We start from the raw sequence: 25,447 nt of genomic DNA, 5'->3' as shown, positions 1-25,447 counted from the left end.
CTGCATGTGTTCCTGTGTGTGCATTCGTGTGTGCGTGTTCCCATGTATGCATGTGTGCGTGTGTTCCTGTGTGTGTGTATGTCTGTACGTGTTCCCTTGTCTGTGTGTGTGTCTCTGAATGCGGGTGTGTGTGTGTGTCTGAATATGTGGGTCTATATGTCCCTGTGCGTGTGTCTGAATGTGTTCCTGTGTGTGTTCCCATGTGTGTGTGTGTTCCTGAGTGTGTCTGAATGTGTTCCCGTTTGTGTCTGTGTCCTGTATTCCTGTGCCTGTGCTCCCGTGTCTGTGTGTTCCCATTTGTCTGTATGTTTGTGCCTGTCTGTGAGAGTTTGTGCATGTGAGAGAGCCTGTGTGCATTAGAGTTTCTGTATATGTATCTGCCCTGATGCACTTAACCCTAATTTCTCATTAACAGCAAAATATTCTTCTAAATTCTCTTTCTGACTGATAACCTGCTTATCTGACTTAAATGCCTGTTAACTACCCATTGATGCTGCTGTGAAACAAGTGGCCAATATTGATAGATCTATTTTTAACTTTCTGAATTGACAGATCTTTGTCAGGGAAGGGCATTGAAGGGTTACAGAGCCAAGGCAGGTGGTCACAGGCCAGCTCTGAACTAACTGAATGGCAGAAGGAATTCAAGGGGCTGAAGGGCCTCCTCCTGCTCCTGTTGAATCAGCAAATTGTAAATGTTAATGGGAGGATTCTTCTCAATGGCGCTGCTGGTAATATAGCAGGCCTGGGGTAAAATCACAGGCTGATCGATTCTTGTCATTCAAGGACTGTGTTATGAGGAAAGACTAACAGAAACTGGCACTCTTCACTGTGTAAAGAGCCCCAATGATGTGGGATCTCCTGTGAAGCTTCATAAACCAGATTGGAAATGGTAAATTCAGAAAATCTCTTTGCTCTGAACTATGATGTGACAAGAGGTCACTGATACAAGCTAGGAATAGAAGGGCTTAGTATTTGTGTTAGAATACACACCACGTAAAGAGTCATCAGCAACAGATTACTGGGTATGGCAAGAGTTATTTAAGAGACAGTGGGTTGCTGTTAGGAGCCGGTTGGTTTTGTGGTTGGGGTGAAAGGCCCGACTCACCCATGTGATTTTTGGGAAGGTTTACTGATGTCAAGCTCTAAGGGGAGCTGAATATAATGCCCTGGAAATGGAAGGAAGACCCTGAGCAAAAGACTATCTCTCAGAGGGTGATGCAGGGAACAGCTGGAGGCACCTCCGCCTTCAAACCTCTTCCTTTGATGGTGATGCTCTTAAAAATGGTGGAACGTAAGCAAATTAAAATTACTATCCCTTTGTCTTTTTTGTTTTAACCTTACTCTCTCTCTTTTTTGCCCTCCCTCTTTTGCTCTCTTTTTGTTTATTGTTTTTCTTTCTCTGCTTTCTTACTCTTGTTCTCTGCCCCTTTCACTTTTTCGTCTTCCTCCTCTCTTTTTCTCTCCCTGTTTGGAAGCAGACTTTTTTTTTTCGATCTCCAGCTATTCATTTTGTGGGAGGGAAGATAAAAACAGTATTATCCCCTATGGTGTGTTGCTGAGTTCTATGTGGACCCCTGTGGTTTTATTCCAGTGCACTTGGGCACTGCGAATGCAAGTGGAACCTTGTGAGTGTGATTATTTGGAAGTGAATTGCGTCCGTGCCTAGTGCATGAAACTAGTGTGTTCGAATTTTGGAATGTGTTGCACTTGTTCAGTTGGGATTTGCCCATGTTTTACACAAGTTAGTATTTAGATAGTTGGATAATGTTAAAATAAGCAGCTGCCGACTTAGAGAAAATTGGAACAGTGGGTTGTTGCTCATTGATCTTGTGAACGACTTAGATTATTCCCTCACAGGGAGTAACTGAAGGAACTGGCTAGGCTGGCACCTCAACATTACCACCATGCTCCATCTGTGTGGTAGCTTAGGGCACAGCAAGCACATGATGATCATAATAATTATATAATGATGGTGCCGGCCATTTACGGTAACTACTGAATCAAACGTTTCCTTGGCAGAAATTCTGAAAGCTCCTTGCGCTGATAGGTAGTACGTTAGACTTCCTCAGCTAAAATAACTGATGACCAGAGTTCCCCTTCTCGGAGAGAGGGTTCCTAGGCCTGCTGGGGTGAGGGATAGAGTCTGTCTCGGTCACGGTGCAACACTCACCTTGGTGGACTAGCCCATGGTGCTCACTGCATGGCTTGTACAGTGGGACACTGATAACCTAGGGAGGTTACATTTGTGTAGGAAATGCAATTTGCCACTTACCCCTCTGCCAGCTTTTCGCTGATCTTGCCGGAGTTAATTTTATGGTACGTTTTGTTTCTTTGAGAAAAAGAATGTTTTTATTTTGTTTTGTTTAGCCAGTTTTTGATCAGAGGCTTTTTAATTCACTTTTCAGCTCACTGATTTGGACCCATTAATACTGAAAAGCAGGCAGCTGGCTGGTAGGTCATCGTACATAAAAGTTTACAGTATTTTAGTAATCTTGTGTTAGCCACTTTTTTTTTCTCTGCCTCTTTAAAAACATTCTTTATAGGAAATGCAATTCTTAATTTCTGCCTCTACCTCTTTGGCAGTAACATTGCTCTCCCTGGCTGTTCTCTCACTCTGAAACACACTGTTCAAAATCTTAGAACACCATTTATACCCAAGTTGAGTTTTTGACTCCATATCCAGGACAAAGCAGCCCCGTGTGATTGGCGCCCCATCCACAAACATTCACTCCCTCCACCATCGATGCACAGTGGCAGCAGTGTGCGTACCATCTACGAGATGCACTGCAGGAATTCACCAAGGCTCCTTAGACAGCACCTTTCAAACCCACGACCACTGCCTTCTAGAAGGACAAGGGCAGTAGACACATGGGAATACCACCACCTGCAAGTTCCCCTCCAAACCGCTCACCATCCTGACTTGGAAATATATTGCTGTTCGTCCACTGTCGCTGGGTCAAAGTCCTGGAGCTCCCTCCCTAACAGCACTGTGGGTGTACCTACACCACATGGACTGCAGCAGTTCAAGAAGGCAGCTCCCCACCACCTTCTCAAGGGGCAATTAGGGATGGGCAATAAATGCTGGCCTAGCCAGCGATGCCCACTACCCGTGATTAAATAAAAATAATCCGCTCTGTCATCAAGACGACTGATTTCCTTCGCTGTAACATCGCCTCATCTCCAACCCCTGCCTCAGCTCATCTGCTAGTGAAACCCTCATCCATGCCACTGTTGCCTCTGGACTGGACCATTCCAATGCTCGCCCCACTAGCCTCTCGTCTTCCGCCCTCCATTAACTTGAACCCATCCGAAACTCTGCTCTCCGTGTCATAACTTGCACCAAGACCCATTCGCCCATCACCCCTGTGCTCGCTGACCTATGTTTGGTCCAGTTTGGCATCGCTTCCATTTTTAACATCTTTGTTTTCAAATTCCTCTCTGGCCTCCTTCCCTACCAATCTCTGTTAGCTTCTCCAAAACTCAGATAACTGCACTCCTCCGATTCTGACTTCTTGAGCAATCGCGATTTTCGCTCCACCCTTGGTGGTTGTACCATCAGCCGCCTGGGCCCTAAGTTCTGGACTTCCCTCCCTAAACCCCTCTGCCTCTCTCTCCTCCATTAAGATGCTTTGTAATATCTACCTACCTTTCTGACCAAGCTTTAGCTTATCTGACTTAATATCTCCTAATGTGGCAGGACATTCTGAGGAACTTCACAGCCATTGACGTACATTTGAAGGGTTGTTGCTGTTGTAATGTAGGAAATGTGGCAGCCAATATGTACATAGCAAGATCCCACAAACAGCAATGGAACCATAGGAAAACTACGGAGCAAAAAGAGGCCATTCAGCCCATTGTGTCTGCGCCGGCCAAAAACAGAAAATAAGAAACTAGCTGCTCATTTTAATCCCACTTTCCAACGCCTGGTCCGTAGCCTTGCAGGTTACAGCGCTACAGATACAGATCCAGGTACCTTTGGAATGAGTTGAGCATTTCAGCCTCAACCACCAACTTAGGCAGTGAATTCCAGACACCCACCAGCCTCTGGGTGGAAAAGTTTTTCCTCATGACCCCTCTAATCCTTCTACCAATCACCTTAAATCTCTGCCCCCTGGTAATTGACCCCTCAGCTAGGGGAGACCAGTCTTTACTGTCCACCATGTCTAGGCCCCTCAGTTTTGGACACCTCACTTAGGTCACCCCTCAGCCTCCTCTGTTCCAAGGAAAACAACCCCAGCCTATCCAATCTTTCCTCATAGCTGCAATTTTCCAGCACTGGCAACATTCTTGCAAATCTCTTCTGCACTCTCTCCAAAGCAATTACGTCCTTCCTGTAATGTTGGGCATGGAACTGTGCAGAAAATTCCAGCTGTGGCTTAACCAGCGTTTTATACAGTTCCAGCATTACATCCCTGCTTTTGTATTCAACACCTCATCCAATAAAGGAAAGCATTTCATACGTTTTCTTGACCACCTTGTCCATGTGTCCTGCCACCTTCAGCGACCTGTGGACATGCACTCCAGGGTCTCTCATTTCCTCAACCCCTCTCAATATCCTCCCATTTACTGAGTATTCCCTTGCTATCTTTGCCCTCTCCAAATGCATTACCTCATTTTTCTGGATTAAATTCCACCTGCCACTTCTCCGCCCACTCAACGAAACCATTGATGTAGTTCCAGAGCTGACAGCTAACTACGCGGCCAATTTTTGTGTCATCTGAAGATTTCCCAATTATGCCTCCCACATTTAAGTCTAAATCATTAAGATATACAACAAACAGCAAGAGCCCCAAACACTGAGCCCTGTGGAACACCACTGGAAACCGCTTTCCATTCGCAGAAACATCCATCAATCATTACCCTTTGTTTCCTGTCACTGAACCAGTTTTGGATCCAACCTGCCACCTTCCCCTGTATCCCATGAGACCTCACTCTCCAGACCAGTCTGCCATGTGGGACCTTGTCAAGTGCCTCACTGAAATCCATGTAGACAACATGCACTGTGCTACCCTCATCAATCCTCCCTGTTGCTTCCTCAATAAATTCTATTACGTTAGTAAGACACGATCTTCCCCTAACAAAGCCATGCTGACTGTCCCTGACCAATCTGTGCCTTTCTAAGTGACAGTTTATCCTGTCTCTCAGAATTGTTTCCAATAGTTTGCCCACCACCGAAGTCAGACTGACCAGCCTATAATTTTCTGGCCTATCCCTCACACCCTTTTTAAAATCAAAACTTCAAAAGGAAACTTACAAAATCAAATTAGAATGGTGTTCCTGGGGCACCCCCTATTTATATGTGCTCAAAGGCAATTAATATCCAAATCAAAGAGATTGATGACCAGGTAATTTTTTTGCCATTTTGTTTGGGGTATAAATATTGGCCAGAACACTGGGGAGAACCCTCCCCCTGCTATTCTTCAAAATAGTAGTCATGGGATATTTTTGTGCTCACCTGAAGGGACAGACAGAATGTCAGTTTAACATCTCATCTGAAAGAAAGCACCTCTGACTGTGCAGCGCTCCCTCAGTACTGCACTGGAGTGTCCGCCTTGACTTTTAGTGCTTAAGTCCCTGGACTGGGACTCGAACCTGCAACCTTCTGACTCACAGGCAAGAGTGCTACCCATGAGCCACGGTTGACAGCATGATGTAAGATGTAGTCAGGGGAGAGGAATTAAAGTGCTACTGTAAATGGAATTTCTCTCTTCATATTTCTAAGCATATTTGGCATGTGAAAATGGGACTCATATGCCTCACTGCCAAAGGGAAGGGATTTGCTGCATTGATGGATTTTCAGCTTGGTTGCAAGTCGTGGTGGAAATGGTCTCTTGCACAAAATCTGCTGTCAACTGTTTACTCTTAAGCCCACCCACGATGGCCGGATTGATGTCGATAATGGAGACAGAGGGAGACTGGTTTACACGAGGTCAGCAAATTACCATTCCCTGACCAGGAATCGAACCCAGGCCGCATCGCTGAAAGCGCCGAATCCTAAGCACTAGACCACCAGGGAAGAGGGAGACTGGTTCTTTTGAATTGTAACTCTTTCAAGTACAAACCTGTTTCCATCTGTTTCAGATGAAGTTACATTGTTTCATAGTTTGCCATTGTGAGATTTGAACTCTTGATACTCTTTTGAGTAAACCTGTTTCCATCTGTTTAAGATGAAGTTACATTGTTTCATAGTTTGCCATTGTGAGATTTGAACTCTTGATACTCTTTCGAGTACAAACCTGTTTCCATCTGTTTCAGATGAAGTCACATTGTTCCATAGTTTGCCATTGTGAGATTTGAACTCTTGATCTTGGGGTTACAAACCCAGTACCATAACCACTTGGCTATTTAGGCCAAGCCCAGAGGGAGACTGGTGCAGGAGCAGTACCAATGTCTTATCAATTACATTGTTAAGGTTAGGGGAAACAGGTGATGGATATTCATTGTCTTTGAGCACATATAAATAGGGGGGTGCCCCAGGAACACCATTCTAATTTGAGTTTGTAAGTTTCCTTTTGAAGTTTGGATTTTTGTTACAGTGCCCCACCAAGGGCTATCACCCTCTCTCATTAGTTTATTTCATTGATCATTTGTTTTATTTTTAAAGAGAATGTAAATAGGGGATGCCCTGGGAACATCGTTTTAATTCAATGAATTAAGTTTCCTTTAGAAGTTTTATTTCTGTTCCTGTGCCCCATCAGGGGCTGTCACCCCTTTTATTAGCTTATTGCTGTATGATTTATATTAAAAAGATCATATAAATAGCTGGGGCACTGGATTGTGTGGGAGGAGAGCTGTGACACTGAACAAACTCTCTCTATAAAGAAAAGCTCTGTGTCTTAGTTTCAGTTTCACCAACTGGCTTGGACCCTGTTAACAAGTGGGCGTTTCCCGTATCCCTTCTTGGCCTTTGGAATCATAGAATAGTACGATACAGGAGGCTATTGGGCCCATCGAGTCTGTGCCAGCTCTTTCAAAGAGGGATCCACTTAGCCCTAATCCTCCTCTCTCTTTACCCATATCCCTGCAATTTTTTTTCCCCCTTCAACTGTTTATCCAATTCCCTTTGGAAATTTCCAAGTGAATCTGTATCCAGCATCATATCAGGCAGTGCATTCCAAATCCTAACCCACTCATTGTGGAAATAGGTTACTCCTCACATTGCCTCTGGCTTGTTTGCCAATCATCTTTGTCCTCAGGTTATCGATAAGGGGTGAATGCCACCTCTTGGGTCACAGCTTTTTGAAGGAAGAGGAGGGAAGGGATTAATGTTCGAGGGATTCAAAGCGCTTGACCTGGCCGCCAATGAGGCCATGAACATCTGGTTATTGTTGTAAATCTTGACTTCACACACTGCCTATTGTGTCCCACAGAGCAAGGGATTGACTTGGCTAAACAAGGCAACTATTCTAAGGCTGTCGAGCTCTTTACAGAAGCTGTCCAGTTTGATCCCAAGGATCACAGGTAACTAAATGACTGACCTTGGGTGCGGGTGGGAGGTTAAAAGGGGAAAAAGCAGCGGTATGTTGGAAAACCTGTTCCAATTCACCAACTCCTGAGTTTTACTGAGGCGGGGCAGCGACTGACAGCCAACCAGCTTGCAGGAGGTGAATTGTCGTTTTTATTATGTTAATGAGGCTGGACATAGTGGAAATGATAGCATAGTGATAATGTCACTGGGTTAGTGTTCCAGAGGCCCGGGCTAATGGGTTCGAATCCCACCACGGCAGCTGGTGGAATCTAAGTTTAATTAATAGCGAACATCCCCACTTCTTCCCTCCATCATAAGGTCAGAAGTGGGGATGTTCGCTGATGGTTGCACGATGTTCAGTACCATTCGCGACTCCTCACATACTGAAGCAGTCCATGTCCAAATGCAGCAAGACCTGGACAATATCCAGGCTTGGGCTGATAAGTGGCAAATAACATTCGTGCCACACAAGTGCCAGGCAATGACCAACTCCAACAAGAGAGAATCCAACCATTGCCCCTTGATGTTCAATGGCATTACCATCGCTGAATCCCCCACTATCAACATCCTGGGGGGGGTACCATTGACCAGAAACTGAACTGGACTAGCCATATAAATACTGTGGCTACAAGAGCAGGTTCGAGGCTAGGAATCCTGTGGAGAGTAACTCACCTCCTGATAGCCCAAAACCTGTACAATGTGCAAGTCATGAGTGTGATGGAATACAGACCACTTGCCTGGATGAGTGCTGCTCCCACCGCACTGCAGAAGCTGGACACTGTTCAGGACAAAGCAACCTGTTTGACACCCATCCACCACCTTCAACATTCGCTTCCTCCACCGACGCACAGTGGCAGCAGTGTGTGTACCATCCCAAAAGATGCACTGGCACCACTCACCAAGGCTCCTTCAACAGCACCTTTCAAACCCGTGACCTCTACCACCTAGATTGACAAGGGCAGCAGGTAGATGGGAAAACCACCACCTGGAAGTTCCCCTCCAAGCCACTCACCATCTTGACTTGGAAATATATCGTCGTTCCTTCATTGTCACTGGGTCCAGATCCTGGAACTCCCTTCCTAACAGCACAGTGGGTGTACCTACACCACAGGGACTGCAGCGGTTCAAGAAGGCAGCTCACAATCCGCCTTCTCTAGGGAAATTGGGCATGAGCGATAAATTCTGGCCTAACCAGTGATGCCCACATCCCCTGAAAGTATAAATGGAAAAATGAATGTGGACTATAAAGATAGTCTTGGTAATGTCGACCATGGCAACCATCATTGATTGTTGTAAAATCCCATCCAGTTCGCTAATGTTCTTCAGGGAAGGAAATCTACCTTCCTTTCCTGGTCTGGCCTACGTGTGACTCCAGACCCACAGCAATGTGGTTGATTCTTAACAGCCATCTGAAATGACCTAACAAGCCACTCAGTTCAGGGCAATTAGGGTTGGGCAATAAATGCTGGCCTTGCCAGCAATGCCCACATTCCAGGGAAGAATAAAGAAAAGAACGCTTTTGTTTTAACCTGCTTTGTGGGTTTAGCTTGCTGGCAGGTACGGCTCCCTTCCCTTGCCTGTTTGTCTGAATGAGCCACACTGGTGTTGTTAAATTATTGTTGCTAAACTGTGCACATGCGGAGTCTGAAAGAGGTGCTGGTGAGTGGCCGTGTGATATGTTCCAGTTTGTTCTGGCCAGGTGGGACCTCCGCTGGGGGTGTTTTTCCACCTGACTGGAAGCCATACCTGTCTGGCAGGCTAACTCCTGACCCAGGAACCTGCTGGGAAAGGTAGATGCCGACTCTGCCCCCATCCCTTCTCCCAGTGCAGCAGTGTGCTAAAATTCCCTCACCCCCTCCCTTCCCTGACAATGCGACATATGTCAATTTCATTGTTTAATAGTTTTATTGACATTATATAAATAAATTTGTCTCTTATTAAATAGTCATTGAACAGCCAAGCTGCCAGATTAACAATAAATGACTGGATGACGTTAGATTAAATGCCCTAAATACAGCTTGTAATTATCTAGAACTTTCTAAAGTGATAAGTGCTCAAAGGCTCTTCACAAGTGGCAAACGGACATTGAGCTATGGGAATTGGAGAAGTGAATGAAAACTGAGTCAAAAGTGTCTTAACTCGCAGCAAGTCCCATTGTTCCATCACCCACCTGCTTGCTGACCTACACTGGCTGCCAGTTAAACAACACCTCGATGTTAATATTCTCAAATGTGTTTTCAACTGGCCCCATGGTCACACACCTCCCGATCTCTGTAAGTCTCCTCCAGCACCCCAACCCTCCAAGATATCTACACTCTAATTTTGGCCTGTAATGCACCCCCGATTTTAATCACTGCACCATGGGTGGTCATGCTTTACTTCCCCACGCTCTGGAATTCTCTCCCTATCCCTCTCCACCTCTCCACCTCGCTTTCCTCCTTTTAAGATACTCTTTAAAACTTACCTCCTTGACCAAGGTTTTGGTCACCTGAACTAATATCGCCTTGTGTGGCTCAGGGTCAGGTTATGTTTGAGAATGGCTCCTGTGAAGCACCTTAGGATGTTTAAGTTTAGAGGTGATATGTAAATGCAAGTTGTTAACAAAAGGGTGAATGGGCTGTAGCAATTTGGGGGGAGTGAGTGGGGTGAGGCGTTGCGAGAGACGGCAAACTAATGTTGGGACTCCAGAACCAGCGGAGGGGAAGAATTTGATGGGTGCGATTGTTATTATCTGGTTGTGAATTAATAAAACCCTCTCAGTACAGTTTTGTTATTGGATTAATGTTGTGATTCTGGTCACCTGAGGGTGCTGTTGTTCAACCAATAATTTTATGGTAATTGAGCACGAGTTGTATTCCTTGGGGCTAAGGCACTGTTAGTGTTCAGAGAATCAGCCTTAGCCTGTCACTGGTCTCACTCACACCACTCTCCAGGTTAATGTATGTGTAAGGTAGGTACAGGGACTGACATTCTAATTGTTAATCAACCCACAACACCCCAACAAGTGTCTCTGTCTCTCTGTCTCTGTCTCTGTTTCTCTCTCTGTCTTTCTGTCTCTCTCTCTCTCTCTCTGTCTCTCTCTGTCTCTGTTTCTCTCTCTGTCTCTCTCTCTTTCACTTTGTGTCTGTCACTCACTCCCTCCTCTATTCCCTTCTCTCACTCTGCTCCCCCGCCCTCACTCTGCTCCCCCGCCCTCACTCCACTTTCTCTCTCTTCTTATTCCTCTTTCTCTCTCTCTCTCCTTTCTGTTTCTCCCTCTTTCTCTCCCTTTCTCTATCACTCCATCTCTCTCTCCTCTCACTCCATCTCTCTCTCCTCTCACTCCATCTCTCTCTCTCCTCTCTGGCTGCTGTCTCCTGTGATCCCACCTTCTCTTTATCTGTATTCCACAAAGTTCAATCTTGGCGTCACCCTCAGTCGTAAAGACTGATTAAAAGTAACCAATTAAAACCTTAGCCATGTCTTGGGACTCTGCCCATTTCTGCCCTGCAGAATCTTTCAATGCTGGCTCCTAGGAGAGTATAGAGAGATGCCTGAAGGTCTGTTTAAAAAGATGGGCATTTAATGGGACAGTAGACGTTTCAGAGCCGTGAGCTGAGATGTTGAAAAGCTGAACAACAGCAGCTTATATTTATATAGCACCTTTAACATAATGAAACGTCCCAAGTTCCTTTACAGGAGCGATTATAAAACAAAGCATGACACTGAGCCACATAAGGAGATATTAGGCCTGCTGACCAAAGGCTTGGTGCAAAAGGTAGATTTTAAGGAGCATCTTAAAGGAGGAGAGCGTGGTATAGAGGCAGAGAGATGTAAGGAGGGAATTCCAGGGCTTGGGGCCCAGGCAGCTGAAGGCACGGCTGCCAACGGTGGAGCGATTAAAATTAGAGATACCCAATAGGCCAGAATTGGAGGAGCGCAGGGACCTCGAAGGGTTGTGGGCTGGAGGAGGTTACAGAGTTAGGGAGGGAAGAGATGAGAATCTTAAAATCAAGAACAGGGAACACTTGAATAGACCATATTTAAGGGCGGGAGAGGGCAGCTGAGATTAGTTTTGAAGCACTTTAACAAAGAACTAGCAGGGACACAATGGGCTGAATGGCCTCCTGCAGAGCTCGAAGCTTCTAGGGTTCTATGTTGTTTCTTCTCCATCCTAATCACTGTGTCAAATAAAACGCTTGCTCTACCACAGTGTAACACAGTTGGTGTTATTGGGAGTAGGCCTATAAATAGCGCTGGAGTTGCATCAGTGGACCTTGTACAGCACATGTTGCGATCCAGGTTTATTCTAAAGTGTCACAACTGGAAACTAATTGACCACTTGGGAGTTGTTAGATCGCAGCAGCAGCTTCAGCTGCAGGCCCAGTGTCTGTACTCTCAAGCTGTGCAACTCCCGACTTACCTCACTAAAATAATCATTGACCATTGCAATTTCAGCAATCATTAAAACATAAGCTTCCTGTTCTGTGAAGTTGCCCTGTAGCTATTTAATTCTGGCTACAGTTTTTCTTTCCCCCTCTCTGTATGTCAACTACATCGACATATGGATCAAATTTTTTTTTTGTTTTACTGAAAGATGACTGGTTGAATTTTCTTGTGATGTGCAGTCCAGAGGGTGAATGAGCGGCAGAAACCAGCTCCGTTTAACAATGTCTGTTTCAATATATTTGAGATCAAATCGATGGGAGAATTTTGCGAGGGTTGCTTTTTTAAAAATAGAGGCTTATGGTTATTTTTTTTTAATGATGAAGGACGAGAGGAGGGTGAGGTTTTAAGCGGGGGAGGTGGGAGGTGTGGGGTGGTGGGTAGGGATGCCAATTTCATTCCTCCATCCAGCTGTTTTACTATCTGGACTGCTCTTGTCTGCCTGGCAGCACAGCTGGATTCTGACCTGCCAACATGAAAGCTGCAGGGAAAGCAGATGTGCAGCATTGTCACGTAGCTTTATTTCGGGAGGGGCGAGCAGCGTGCGGTCTCGCTCAGGCCTAGACAAAATGCTCAGAACCCACCCTGCGTGTTTTGTTCGATTGTTCCGGACAGGTGAGACCCAGGTTCTGAGGAATTGTGGGGTTATAAATCATCGCGGATCATTTGCACTGGCTGGTGAGTCAGCAATGACCTCAAAGGTACAATTGCAGACGCAATGATGATGGGTGTAGCTTATGGAATCGTAGAACCTTCCAAAGCAGGAAGAGGCCCATGCGGGCCATCAAGCCAGTGCTGATTCTGTGAAAGAGCTGTCCCATTTCATGTCACACTCCAGCTTTTACCTCCACAAACCTGCAAATTAATCCTCTTCAAATGACACTTCCAGTTACCTCTCGAAAGCTCCTGTAGAGTCTGATCCCACCCGCCCCCTCACCCCCACCACATTTTCAGATAGTGCATCCCAGACCTTAATAATCCCCTGAAGATGTTTCTGCTCGTTTCCCCTCTAGTCCATTCCCCAAATATTTTAAACCCGTCACCGTTAGCTACTGACGAACTTGTCAGATTTCCAGATGATTAACTTCACATCTCTGAAGGTTGGTGCCAGTGAGCTGTTTGAGAAGGATTCAACAGAGCAGCAAGCAACAAGACCAAAAGCTAGAACCTCGGGACATACCAAAGTGTTCTACAGGCAATTACGCACTTTTGAAGTGCAGTTGTTGTTGCAATATGGGAAATGTGACAGCTAATTTGTGCATAGCAAGCTCCCACAGGCAGCAGTGTGATAATGACCAGATGATGTGTGTTGGCGATGTTGGTTGAGGGATAGATATTAGCCCCAGGCAACCATGTGAATTCCCCTACTACCCTTTGAAATGATGTCCATTGGATCTTTTACCTCCACCTGAGAGGGCAGTTTAATGTGTTATTCCAAAAAAAAACCGCACCTTGGACAGTGCAGCACTCCCTCAGTGGGACCGCACTCAAAGAGTGTCTGCCTCTGGATTGGGACTGGAACTCAGATCTACTGACTGAGCCATGGCTGATACTACAGATGTTGGAAACCTGAATTCAGAGCAGGAATGGCTGGAAACGCTCAGTAGATCAGGCAGCATCCGTGGACAGAGAAAAAATAGAGTTAACATTTCAGGCTTTCATCATTCAGACTGGAAAAAGGCTGTGGAGATATAATAGATTTTCAGCAAATATAGAGGTAGGAAAGATGGCAGGGAGGTGAAATGAACAAAAGTGAAGGTCATTGATGAGATGGACGACATGAAAGATTAAATGACAGAAGGAGGTGCAAGGTAAAAGGGGTGGGGTAAGTAAAGGAACAAAAGGTGTGTCCGGAGAAGGTGTGAATGGAGGGTTGGCCTGTTTTTCAGGTGTTGACGGAGAGAAAAAATATTGGCCAGGACACCAGGAGAATTCCCCTGCTCCTCTTCAAAAACTGTCCTGGGGTATTTTACATCTACCCGCAAAAGCTGATCTCCATTTTATGTCTCATTCAAATGACGGCATTTCCGACAGTGCAGCACTCCCTCAGTGTGCACTGAAACGTTGACCTGGATTGTGTGGCCACGTCCCTGGAGTGGGAACTTGAACCAGAGACCTTCCAACTTAAAGATGTTACCACCAGACCAAGCTCACTTGTGACTCCCCTTTAATGATTGTCACACTTGTGCCGGAGAAATTAGTGAACAGCCAGTTTCCTGTTGTGGAAGTGATTAAGGCCAGAAGCTTTTACTTATTCCGTGTAGGTGGTGTGTATGTGTGTGTGTGTCTGTGTTTAGTTTAATATCTTGTAAAAATGGTTGATACATAGAATTTTTAACCTCAAACATTTAATTAGCCTTGGGTAAATTTTGTGTAAAATTTATTATCCCTTGTCATTAAATTACTTTTGCGCTGTACAATACTAAATTGGGTACATGTAATAATGTGCTATCGAACAAAAGTTCAGTGCCCTTTCTCATGTCTTCAGGATCATCCAAGTTGCTTTGCAAGCGCTGGCTTACTTTTGACGAGCAGGCAAATGCAACAACGGATTTGCGTACAGCGATGTCCCACACACAGCAAACATATGAATGACCGACTACTATCTTAATGGGTGCAGATTGAGGGAGGAATACCGGGATTGCACAACTGTTCATGGTTATTGTGTTGCTGCCATGATGCTCGGTGTGCCATTGCTGGTCAAAAGGTTACAGCCAGTCAGTGTATGTGCTTCCACCTTGCTGTCAGTTCACATGAAACTTGGTGATGTGGTTGGAAAATAATGTTTGGGCTGCAGTCACCCAAGTTCTACCTGCAATGTAAAAGACACCCCCACCCCCATCCATTAAATGTGGGCCTGAAGGGTTTACCAGGGGCTAGTAGCAAAGGCTCAAAGATCGCTTGGTAGTCCGCAGCTTGAGCATTGCTGAAAAAAGAGACATGCTATCAAAGCTTTTTGCCTTGTACTCATCAGGACAGGTGCAAGAATGCCAAATTTCAAAGGGAGCAACAATTTGTACAGCATGGGAAAATGGCCCACTTGCCAAACAATCTTCTCTCATGCAGTATAAATTGTTGCTCCCTTTGAAACTTGGCATTCTTGCGTCTGTCCTGATGAGCGCAAGATGATAAGCTTCAACAGCATGTTCCTTTTTTTCCTCGGCAATAATAAAGTTGCAAAACTTTGATCACGCTGACGTTAAAGAGGTTGCATTTATATATGCCGCAAGCCTTCATGATATTCCAAACCCTTTCACTATCAGTGTGACTCCAGCAACAATCCATCTGCTTTTCCTTTCTCAGCATTCTGAAAAAAATCAATCCCGCTGTGACACCCTTCCTCACTCTTCTGCCACCTACTGTCCTTCCCCTGGTACCCTGCCAGGCAGTTGCGAGAGATGTGCCTTCTGTCTGTTTGCCACTATCTGCAACACTGGGCACACCTTGTGGGCGAGGCACCAATTTCCAAATGCACTCTTCCCCCCCCCCAACCCTTAGCACCTGAGTTTTCGGAGACTGGAGCCCTTGTCTCCGTTTGTTGGGACTGCCTGACGCAGGATTCAAGCCCATAGCCCCCTGACTGAGAGATGGAGATGCTGCTACCAAGCCAAGAGTCCCTTCCCCATTGCATCACTAATGCACTAGGAATTAAAAGTATTGCAGGGGATGAGCTGAGAAACCACTACACTTATTCACTGCGACAAAATGAAATTTTAATCACAAACTACAAAGCGAATTTTTTTTTTTCCCTTCAGTGTAAGACTGATGAAATTCTTTTTGATTGTGTCTGCTCTCTTTTGTCATAGCATTGCCATTCATCAGCCGAGAGTGAAGGCCAAGTCAGTCCCACCTGAAAGAAAGACTGAGGTGTTTTTAATACAGAGAACAATCTTCCAATAACTAATTTTCGGGATAAATGTGATTGATTCTCGCTTTGTCTGCACAGCAGAAATGTGTTAGGTTTATTTTCCGGAGTAATTACCTGCACAGTCCAACGGTCTCCGAAGATAGAATCATACAGCATAGGAAGGGACCCTTCGGCCCATCATGCTTGTGCTGGCTCTTTGAGAGAGCTATTCAAGTTTAGTCTCTCTCTTCCTGCTCACCCCTGCACTTCTCAGTTTCAAACCTTTAATCCAACTCCCCATCTGAAAGTTTCTATCGAATCTGCTTCCACCCCCCTGTCAGGCAGCGCATTCCAGATCGCAACAACTCACCTGCTTCTAAAAGAAAAGGTTTCTTCTCATCTTCTCTTCTCCCACCCTCCCTCCATGGCTTTTCTCAGCAGCTATCTTAAATCTATTATATCCTCTGGTTACTGACCTTCCTGCCGGTTTTTAAAAATTAATTTACAGTATATGGGTGTCGCTGGCTGGGCCAGCATTTATTGCCCATCCCTAATCGCCCCCTTGAGAAGGTGGTGGATGGTGAGCTGCCTTCTTGAACCACTGCAGTCCATGTGGTGTAGGTACACCCACAGTGCTGTTAGGGAGGGAGTTCCAGGATTTTGACCCAGCGACAGTGAAAGAACGGCGATATATTTCCAAGTCAGGATGGTGAGCAGCTTGGAGGGGAACAGTTTCTCCTTATTAACTCTTTCAAAACACTTCATAATTTTGAACAGCTCTGTCAGATGATCTCATGACCTTCTCTGCTCTAAGGGGAATAAACCCCAGCTTCTCCAGTCTCTCCACAAATCTGAAGCCCCTTGCCCCTGTTGCCTTTCTAGCGCACTTCCGCCACACTCCTCCCCCCGCCCCCCCACCCCCCCCCAACACTTGTCATTCCTTCTGAAGTGCAATGTCCAGAGTGGGATACTCTGTTCTTGTTGAGTTGGCTTTCACTCTCATTTTCGCAGCTTGGCTGAAGTGAGTGGAGAAGTAAGAGTCTTATTCATTGTGTTTGCTTTATGGTGGGAGGAATTCTGTCAAGGTTTGCTGTGCCTTTTCTCATCCCTTTCCCTCAAGCCATTCTTCATCCCAGTGTCATGACTCACTGGGGATATTGTGCTGTAATATCAAACCCCACTGCACCCCGAGCAGCGACAATTGTGGGAGAGTTTGGTCGAATCATCAGATTGCCCCAATTCTACCTAACTGTTTAATGTAGGTTAACAGAATACGAGCACCAGGTTTGTAAACTTACTGAGTAAATAACTGTTGATTGAACAAATTGTCTTTAACCAGTGGCAAAAGAAAGAAATATGGACTGCTAATTTCTAACTCTATAACATAAACTCTACCCCCTCTTAAATCACTTTACACACACGTACAAGCCACATAAAAGCATGGATTTCAAGGGTGGGATAAAATAGTTCAATAGCACCAATGCCGGAGTACAGGATTCGATGGGTTGATTTTGTCTGATGTTTTCCAAATTCCTTTCAGTTCTTGTTTATGACATGAGGTGGTCTTCCAGCACTTTCATATTTAGTTCACTGGTTGAGCACTTGCCTTTCAATGTCTCTAACAGTGATTTTCCCTTTTACCTCTTGACAGGGGTTTTCAGAGAGAGAACAGGTTGTAGAGATATGAGAAGAAAAAGTCAGCTAGCTATTATTGTGGAATTACTGGAATCTTCCACGCGCAGGAGATAGAGGTTTTCGGTCTTTTTCCTTTCAGGCTAGGAGCTACTCTGCTGCATTGCTCCCACACAAAACCTGGTCAGGAGCCAATTAAAACGTTGCCAGGCAGCTCCCTTGGTCCAGTGCTCCAATATATATCTATATATATATATCTCATCTTGTTCCAGTGGACATGTCTTTTAACCTGCAGCCATTGAAATTTTAATCCTTAGTCCAACAGAAAATAAAAAGACGTGTTCCTTACACCAGTGAGAGTAAAGTCCCGATCCCAGCCCTCTGCTGGTCCTGCCCAGTGGCCGATAACTGTTATAAACCACTTCATAATCAGGCTTCTAATTCCAGATTTTTATTTATTCAAATTTCACCATTTGCCGTGGTGGGATTCGAACCTGGATTCCCGGGCATTACCCTGGGTCTCTGGAATACTAGTCCAGTGACAGCACCACTATGCTACCACCTCCCCCTCTTTTCCACCTGCCTCCCTCCTTCCCCTCCCTAAAGGCTGTGGATGCAATTGGGGTTGGTGATGGGTTGGGTGCTGAGGCAATAGGAGCTTTCAAGGTTGAGTTTGGTGAATTTATTCTAGGTAAGGGCATTGGGGGATATGATGCAAAGGACGGTAAATGGAGTTAAGATGCTGATCAGCCATCATCTAATTGAATGGTGGAGCAGGTCTTTTAAAAGTTTATTTAGGTACATGGAAAGGTTAAGATTCACAAGGACAAATGTGGATCCATCACAGATGGAGTCAGGAGAGTTTGTAATGGAGAGTAGGGAAATGGCAGAGAAACTAAAGAGTTATTTTGTGACTATCTTCATGGAGGAAGATACAGAAAGTCTCCCAGAAATGCCGGGGACCCTGTAGCATTAGGATGTTCAGGGTTGAAAGGGTTAATGTGTGGGACTGGAGAAACAGTTGTGTCCACGTGATGATGTAAGTGATACGCGATCAAGAGTTGAGAAGGAGAAAGAGCGTGGTTTAGACTGGGTAACACGTGTAGCCTTGTATTTCTGTAAATAGTTACGTTTCCCCAGTAAACCAGTTACTGTTCAGACATATCTATGTCTTTGCAATCGTTCCTTAGCCAGTAACAAACAACATGCAACATGGTGGCAGCAGCGAAGTACCCGGACATCTCTGAAAATCAACTTTAAAGAAGGTTGCCAGTCTGACCTGAAAAAAGGGGCCAAAAGTGAAGACTTTGGTAAGGAAGTTGAAAATCTCCAGAAGAGCTCCATAGAAAACGTAGAGACCGAGAAGCAGAGAGAGAGAAAAAAAAATCAACTGTTCAGCTTACCGAGGGCTACACCATAGCACGTGAAAAACTCCGATCCGGCAGCAGAATCAAAGGACCTGACGTTCGAGGAAGGGTGAGCAAACCTTGAGAAAGGCTCAAAGTCTTCAGATTAATGGCGCAGTAGGCAGGGAAAATTTCATTTCAGCGAGCGTTGGTTCCGATACACCCAGCAGCCCGAGTCTGAGATCAACGCCATCACACATGGCAACCACAAGGCAGCCGTTTCTTTAAAAAAAATAATTGCGGCTGCTTAAACACGATTCCCGGATGGGAGGAAAGCTTATCAGTAACTTGCAGCAAATAGTTTCAAAATTCTGGGAAGTTTGGGAACGATTACCAGAAAGGGCCAGCGACCTCAGTGGTTATCAATGAAAGGCTGGTCAGTGTGGGAAGACTCCATTACTGCAACAGACGCTTATATAAAAAACAAAACCAGGCAGACTTCCTAAGGGCTTAAAGTAGCTATGGGTACCAAATTCACCTTGCCAGAATTTGTACAGAATGGGAAATCCTTCCTTCCTCATTATTGGCTACTTTTTCCAGGTGGATTGAGGTGAAACATTTTATGCACTATGACCACTGAGTCAGTCATTAGGTTGTTGAGAGAACTTTTGGCGATACGCGGCATTCCGGACCAGGTAGTGTCCAACAACGGCAATTCGCCAGCGACTACTTCACCAATTTTGCTGAGGACTACAGATTCCCACACCTCGCCAGTTTTCGAGGTATTCCCCAGCCCAGCGGAAAGGAGCACCTGCACAAATAAGGCTCTCTTAAAGAAGAACGAGGACTTCTTTAATAAGCAGGTCTACTCCTGTGGATAATGTGAATTTGTACCATCCAAACTGCTGATGGGCAGAAAACCTTGCACCTGGTTTCCCATTCTGCCCTAGAAATTAATCCCAGGGCTAGCAATCCAGGACTATCAGAAGGTTCAGGACCAAGAACAGTCCTACAGAAAACGGCAAGCTTCCATTTACAATAAGAGGTACCATACCAAAGACCTGCCTAAGCTGAACAAAGGAAACAAGCGGGTGTGGATTTTCAAGGTCCCACACAGTGGGTTAGTAAACAAAATTCGAGCACGCGGGACTGGGGGCAATATACTGGTATGGATTGAGAATTGGTTAACAGACAAAACAGAGAGTAGGAATAAATGAGTCATTCTCAGGATGGCAGGCTGTTACTGGTGGGGTAATTAAAGGATCAGTGCTGGGGCCACAGCTATTCACAATCTATATAAATGATTGTGGGGACCAACTGTAATATTTCCAAATTTGCTGATGACACCGAACTAGGTGGGGATGAGAACTGTGAAGAGGATGCATGGAGACTTCAAGGGGACTTGGACAGGCAAAGTGAATGGGCAGAAGGAATATAATGTGAATACATTTGAAGTTACCCACTTTGGTAGAAAAAGCAGAAAGATGGAGTATTCCTTAAATGGTGCGTGTTTAGGAAGTATTGATGTCCACAGGAACTTGGGTGTCCTTCATGAATCAATAAAATGTAGCCTACTCCTGCTCCTCCTATATTCCTATGTTCCGATGTCTCGAATTGTCTTTGTGGCAATACAAGAGAGATTGGGAGCTGAATGGCTTCCTCCTGTTCCTATGGTGGTGGACTTCCTTGTTGAACCACTGCAGTCTGTATGACGAGGGTGCTGACACAGTGCTGTTATGTGGGGGGTTTCAGGATTTTGACCTGGAGACGATGAAGGAAGAGCAATATATTGTTGCAGTGCCCCGGTACAGCTACCAGCTCCTGATAGATGTACACCTGGCACTGCTACCAGTCAGCTTTCTGAATGTGCTGGGCCTGTTAGCTAAGAAAGCGCAGTTTTGGTTGAAGTAAACGATCTTTTTGGTTGCTGGACTTAGTAAATCCTCAGATGTTTTTCTTTGTTGTTCCCTCAGCTTGTGCAAGACTTGTGCATCAGGGGCTGCCATCGTTATATAATATTGATATCTCTAAGTACTATGGCTACAAGAGCAGGTCAGAGGCTGGGAATTCTACAGCGAGTAGCTCCTGTCTCCCCCAAAGCCTGTCCACCATCTACAAGGCACAAGCCAGGAATGTGATGGATTCCTCTCCACTTGCCTGGATGAGTGCAGCTCCCACAACACTCAAGAAGCTTAACACTATCCAGGACAAAGCAGCCCCGCTTGATTGGCACCCCATCCACAAACATTCACTCTTTCCACCACCGACGCACAGTGTGTACAGTTTAAAAAAAAAACTAGCTCAGTAGTAAAGATTAAAGAAATAACTTGACATTTTTATAGAGCCTCATCATGTTTCTCAAACATCCCAAAGCACTGCACATATAATTAATTACTTTTGAAGTGCTGTTGTCATTGCAAGTTGAGCAATATGAAAGCGGATTTAAGTATAACACCAATTACTAGGAGTTAATGAGTAACTACAAAAAGTGAAATAGCTCACATTCCTGGATGACTTTCCCTTGGGATAATTTTTCCCCTCTTCCCCCCTGCCACCCTGCTCCCCCGAAATGGAAAGTGGTGGATTCCATTTGACTTGGCTTCATGGCAACGACACAACTGAGATTGGAAGCTGAATGTGTGGGGAATATCAGTCAGTGTCCCATTGCTGTACGAGGTATCTCTCTAGAGTGCTCATTGGGCTACTGCATTCTGTGAAGTGTTTGTATCCCCTTTCTCCCAACCCCTACCTGCCCCCCCACCCCACCCCCCCCACCTCATCAAAGTGTGGCAGGCCACTTAATACATGGAATATTTTGGTTTGGGCCACAGGGAATAGTTAATTGCCAACGAAATGCCATTTGGTGATGTTTGTTCAGGAAAAGCAACCCGTGGGTAGCTTTAGTTTTCTGCGTTTCTCAGCAAGCGGTGAGCAGTAACCAGTACCAGTGAGAAAGATTGGCTGAAGCGAGTGAAGAATTAAGAGTCTTAATCATTATGTTTGATTTACGATGGGAGGAATGATTCTCATCCCCTTTCCCCAAGCCCCTCTTCATCCCAATGAGAGTAAAGTCCCGATTCCAGCCCTCTGCTGACCTGCTCAGTGACTGATAACTTGTATAAGCTGTTGTAAACTTTCCTTTCACCCTTTGTTAATGGGAGGGACCAGGCCAATGGGGAATATCACTGATATTTCCGACAACGATGACATAAAAATAAGGCTATGCCATGTACAGTCTTGGGCGCACTCCATTCCATTTGAGAGAGCCAGGGGGAAGGACCACGTCTATGCTGCAGCACAACTTCTGCGGTTGAAAGAGTTAGGAACAAGTCTAGATCAATGGAAAATTAGTAGTCGGGAGAACACCGAGCTTGTGGGTTAAAGGCTTGTAGGATAGGAAGGGCAACTCAGGGAGGCGAGGAATTCTGCAGTTTTGAACTCCGGGGAGTGAATGAGTTGGGATGGTGATAGAATGATGAGCCTTGAAGAAGAACATGCAAGATGGTGTCCCCGTTGGAATGGACGAACAATTGAGCAAAGCTGAGAGGGACAAAGCTGAGAGACGAGAAAGACTGTGGCTAGATTAGGCAAGAAGGAGGGCGGAGGCTGTAGGTGAAAGAAGTATCATGATCACGAGGTTATCACGGTTTATTAACTGTATTAACACAATTTTGCAGTCTTGGACTTTGCAATGGTCGTCTGTCACCCATAGTAATGCTTCTGTTTAATTAACTCCTTTTCTGTCCTCATAACAAACACAATTTGAGGAATGCAAGTGAATAAATCAACAGCTTTCTTGCCAATAAACCTCAGTTCCCTGTTCTGCCTGGCTACTTCCTGAACATGCAACATGGGAGGCTGCTCAGTGTGGCTGGTCAGTCTTTTAAAGCTGCTGAACCCACCGTGGGGGAGATGCAAAATGTGAGACCTAGTGCTCTTCCAGTGGCTAATGGCATGTTATAAGGAATGCTGCTTCTGTAATTCCCATTACTACCAATAAATAATTCTACGGCTGGCTTGCAGAGTTATGGAAATGATTTGCAGATGTGATTTCTGAGCTCTCTCTACTTGTGGGGGTGGCTTGAGAGATTCTAAAAGCTCCAGAGGGGGAAGAACTCACACAAGGAGCAACCAGACTCCAGGTTTAGTGTCAGAACATGTTAGCTCTCGTCTGGACCTGGAAAAATTTATTAATTTTACTTCCAATTTCCACCCCTCCATCATTTTCACATGGTCCATCTCTGACACTTCCCTTCCCTTCCTTGACCTCTCTGTCTCAATTTCTGTTGATAGACTGTCCACCAATATCCATTACAAGCCTACTGACTCCCACAGCTAACTCGACTACAGCTCCTCACACCCCGCTTCCTGTAAGGACTCCATCCCACTCTCTCAGTTCCTTCGCCTCCGTCGCATCTGTTCTGATGATGCCACTTTCAAAAACAGTTCCTCTGACATGTCCTCCTTCTTCCTTAACCGAGGTTTTCCACCCACAGTGGTTGACAGGGCCCTCAACTGTGTCCGGCCCATCTCCTGCGCATCCGCCCTCACACCTTCCTCTCCCTCCCAGAAACATGATAGGGTCCCCCTTGCCCTCACTTATCACCCCACCAGCCTCCGCATCATCCTCCACCATTTCCTCCAACTCCAGCATGATGCCACCACCAAACACATCTTCCCTTCACCCCCACTGGCAGCATTCCATAGGGATCGTTCCCTCTGGGACACCCTGGTCCACTCCTCCATCACCCCCTACACCTCAACCCCCTCCCACGGCACCTTCCCATGCAACCGCAGAAGGTGCAACACCTGCCCCTTTACTTCCCCTCTCCTCACCGTCCAAGGGCCCAAACACTCCTTTCAAGTGAAGCAGCATTTCACTTGCACTTCCCTCAATTTAGTCTGCTGCATTCGTTGCTCCCAATGTGGTTTCCTCTACATTGGAGAAACCAAACGCAGACTGGGTGACCGCTTTGGAGAACACCTTCGGTCTGTCCGTAAGCATTACCCAGACCTCCCTGTCACTTGCCATTTCAACATTCCATCCTGCTCTCATGCCCACATATCTGTCCTTGGCCTGCTGCATTGTTCCAGTGAAGCTCAGCGCAAACTGGAGGAACAGCACCTCATCTTCCGACTAGCCACTTTACAGCCTTCTGGACTGAATATTGAGTTCAACAACTTAAGATCATGAATTCTCTCCTCCATCCCCACCCCCTTTCCAATCCCCCTTTTTTCCAATAATTTATATAGATTTTTCTTTTCCCCACCTATTTCCATTATTTTTAAATGTATTTCCTTTCCATTGTTTTATCTCTACCTTTTAGCCTTTTTCGATTCCTTCACCCCACCCCCACAAGGGATATCTGTACCTTGCTTGTCCTGCTTTCTACCCTTAATTAGCACATTCCTTAGATAATGTCACCACCTTCAACACCTCTTTGTCCTTTTGTCTGTGACATCTTTTGGTTATCTCCACCTATCACTAGCCCTCTATCCAGCTCTACCTGTCCCACCCACCCACAGCTTATATTTCACCTCTCTTCTATTTTTACTTAGATCTCTTGAAGAGTCATTCGGACTCGAAACGTTAACTGTGTTCCTCTCCGCAGATGCTGCCAGACCTGCTGAGTTTTTCCAGGTATTTTTGTTTTTGTTTTAGCTTGTACTGTTCTGATGAAGAACTGGTATTGGGACCTGCCTGACTCCGAAGTGAAGCAGATGTCCACGGGGAGTCGGGCTCTGCTCTGCTGCAGGATCTATCAGTTCTTAACGTGTTCAAGCTTAATTTACGCTTTGAACAGCAGCTTTGGTTTGGAAGAAATGGCTTTGCAGTGGGGCTGTGATTGTAGTGGATATTTGGTGAATTGAGGTGTTGCCATATTACTGCACAGTTTGCATTGCTGTTCAGCAGTGTGAGCTCCGCGTTGAAGCAAACCATGTGCAACTTGGTTGGGAAGTCGCCGGAATCAGATTCACCTGAGGATCATGAGGCAGTCCCGTGGTTCTTTGCCTTCACGCCTACAGCCGCATGCTCCAGTTGGCAACGTGTTGGTAGAATATCTTTGCCTAACTGCAGTATAATTGAAACTGATGAAAGGTGAGGCTAGAAGGGTTCTCAGACAGTCAATAGAAATGAATTTGATAGAATGGTTACAGCACAGAAGGAGGCCATTCGGTCCATTGAGCCCATGCCGGATCTCTGCAAAAGCAGTTTAGCCAGTCCCACTTCCCCTGCCCTTCCCCCATAGACCTGCAAATTTTCCTTTTCAGGTGCTTATCCAATTCCCTTTGGAAAGCCCCAATTCAATTTGTCTTTACCATGCTCTCAAGCAGTCCCATTCCAGATCTTAGCTACACACTGTGTTAAAAACCAAGTTTTGTCTCAAATCACCTTTCGTTCTTTTGCCAATCACCTTAAATTTGTGTCCTCTGGTTATCACCCTGCTGCCAAGGGGAGCAGTTTCTCCCCATCTACTCTGGCTCGATCCCTCATGATTTTGACCACCTCTATGAAATCTCTTACCAACCTTCTCTCTCAGAAGAACAGGCCCAGCTTCTCCAATCTATCCAAGTAACTAAAGCCCCACATGCCTGGAATCAGTCATGCAAATCTTCTCTGCTCCTTTTTAAAATCCTTTGCATCCTTCCTAAAGTGTGGTGCCCAGAATTGGACACAATACTCCTTTTGAGGCTGAACCCTTTTACAAAGCTTCAACATAACTCCAT

General features: G+C 45.5%; 1 protein-coding gene across 3 annotated transcripts in view; it reads left to right on the top strand.

The window, feature by feature from the left end:
• zgc:123010 (uncharacterized protein LOC641500 homolog) overlaps positions 1 to 25,447 on the top strand; it is a 204,531-nt gene that overhangs the window by 109,754 nt on the left and 69,330 nt on the right. For all 3 annotated transcript variants that reach the window (XR_005945696.1, XM_041210199.1, XM_041210198.1), the window contains 2 exons: positions 2,406 to 2,451; positions 7,371 to 7,461. Coding sequence is in view for 2 of the 3 variants with exons in the window: in XM_041210199.1 (XP_041066133.1) it covers positions 2,406 to 2,451; positions 7,371 to 7,461 (137 nt within the window). In the remaining variant the exon portion in view is untranslated. The remainder of the gene's footprint in view (positions 1 to 2,405; positions 2,452 to 7,370; positions 7,462 to 25,447) is intronic.

Source organism: Carcharodon carcharias, chromosome 17 (genome assembly GCF_017639515.1).
Source record: "Carcharodon carcharias isolate sCarCar2 chromosome 17, sCarCar2.pri, whole genome shotgun sequence".
Lineage (NCBI taxonomy): Eukaryota > Metazoa > Chordata > Chondrichthyes > Lamniformes > Lamnidae > Carcharodon > Carcharodon carcharias.
The sequence above is the reverse complement of the archived record's forward strand: the minus strand, read 5'-3'. Positions and strand labels throughout refer to the sequence as shown.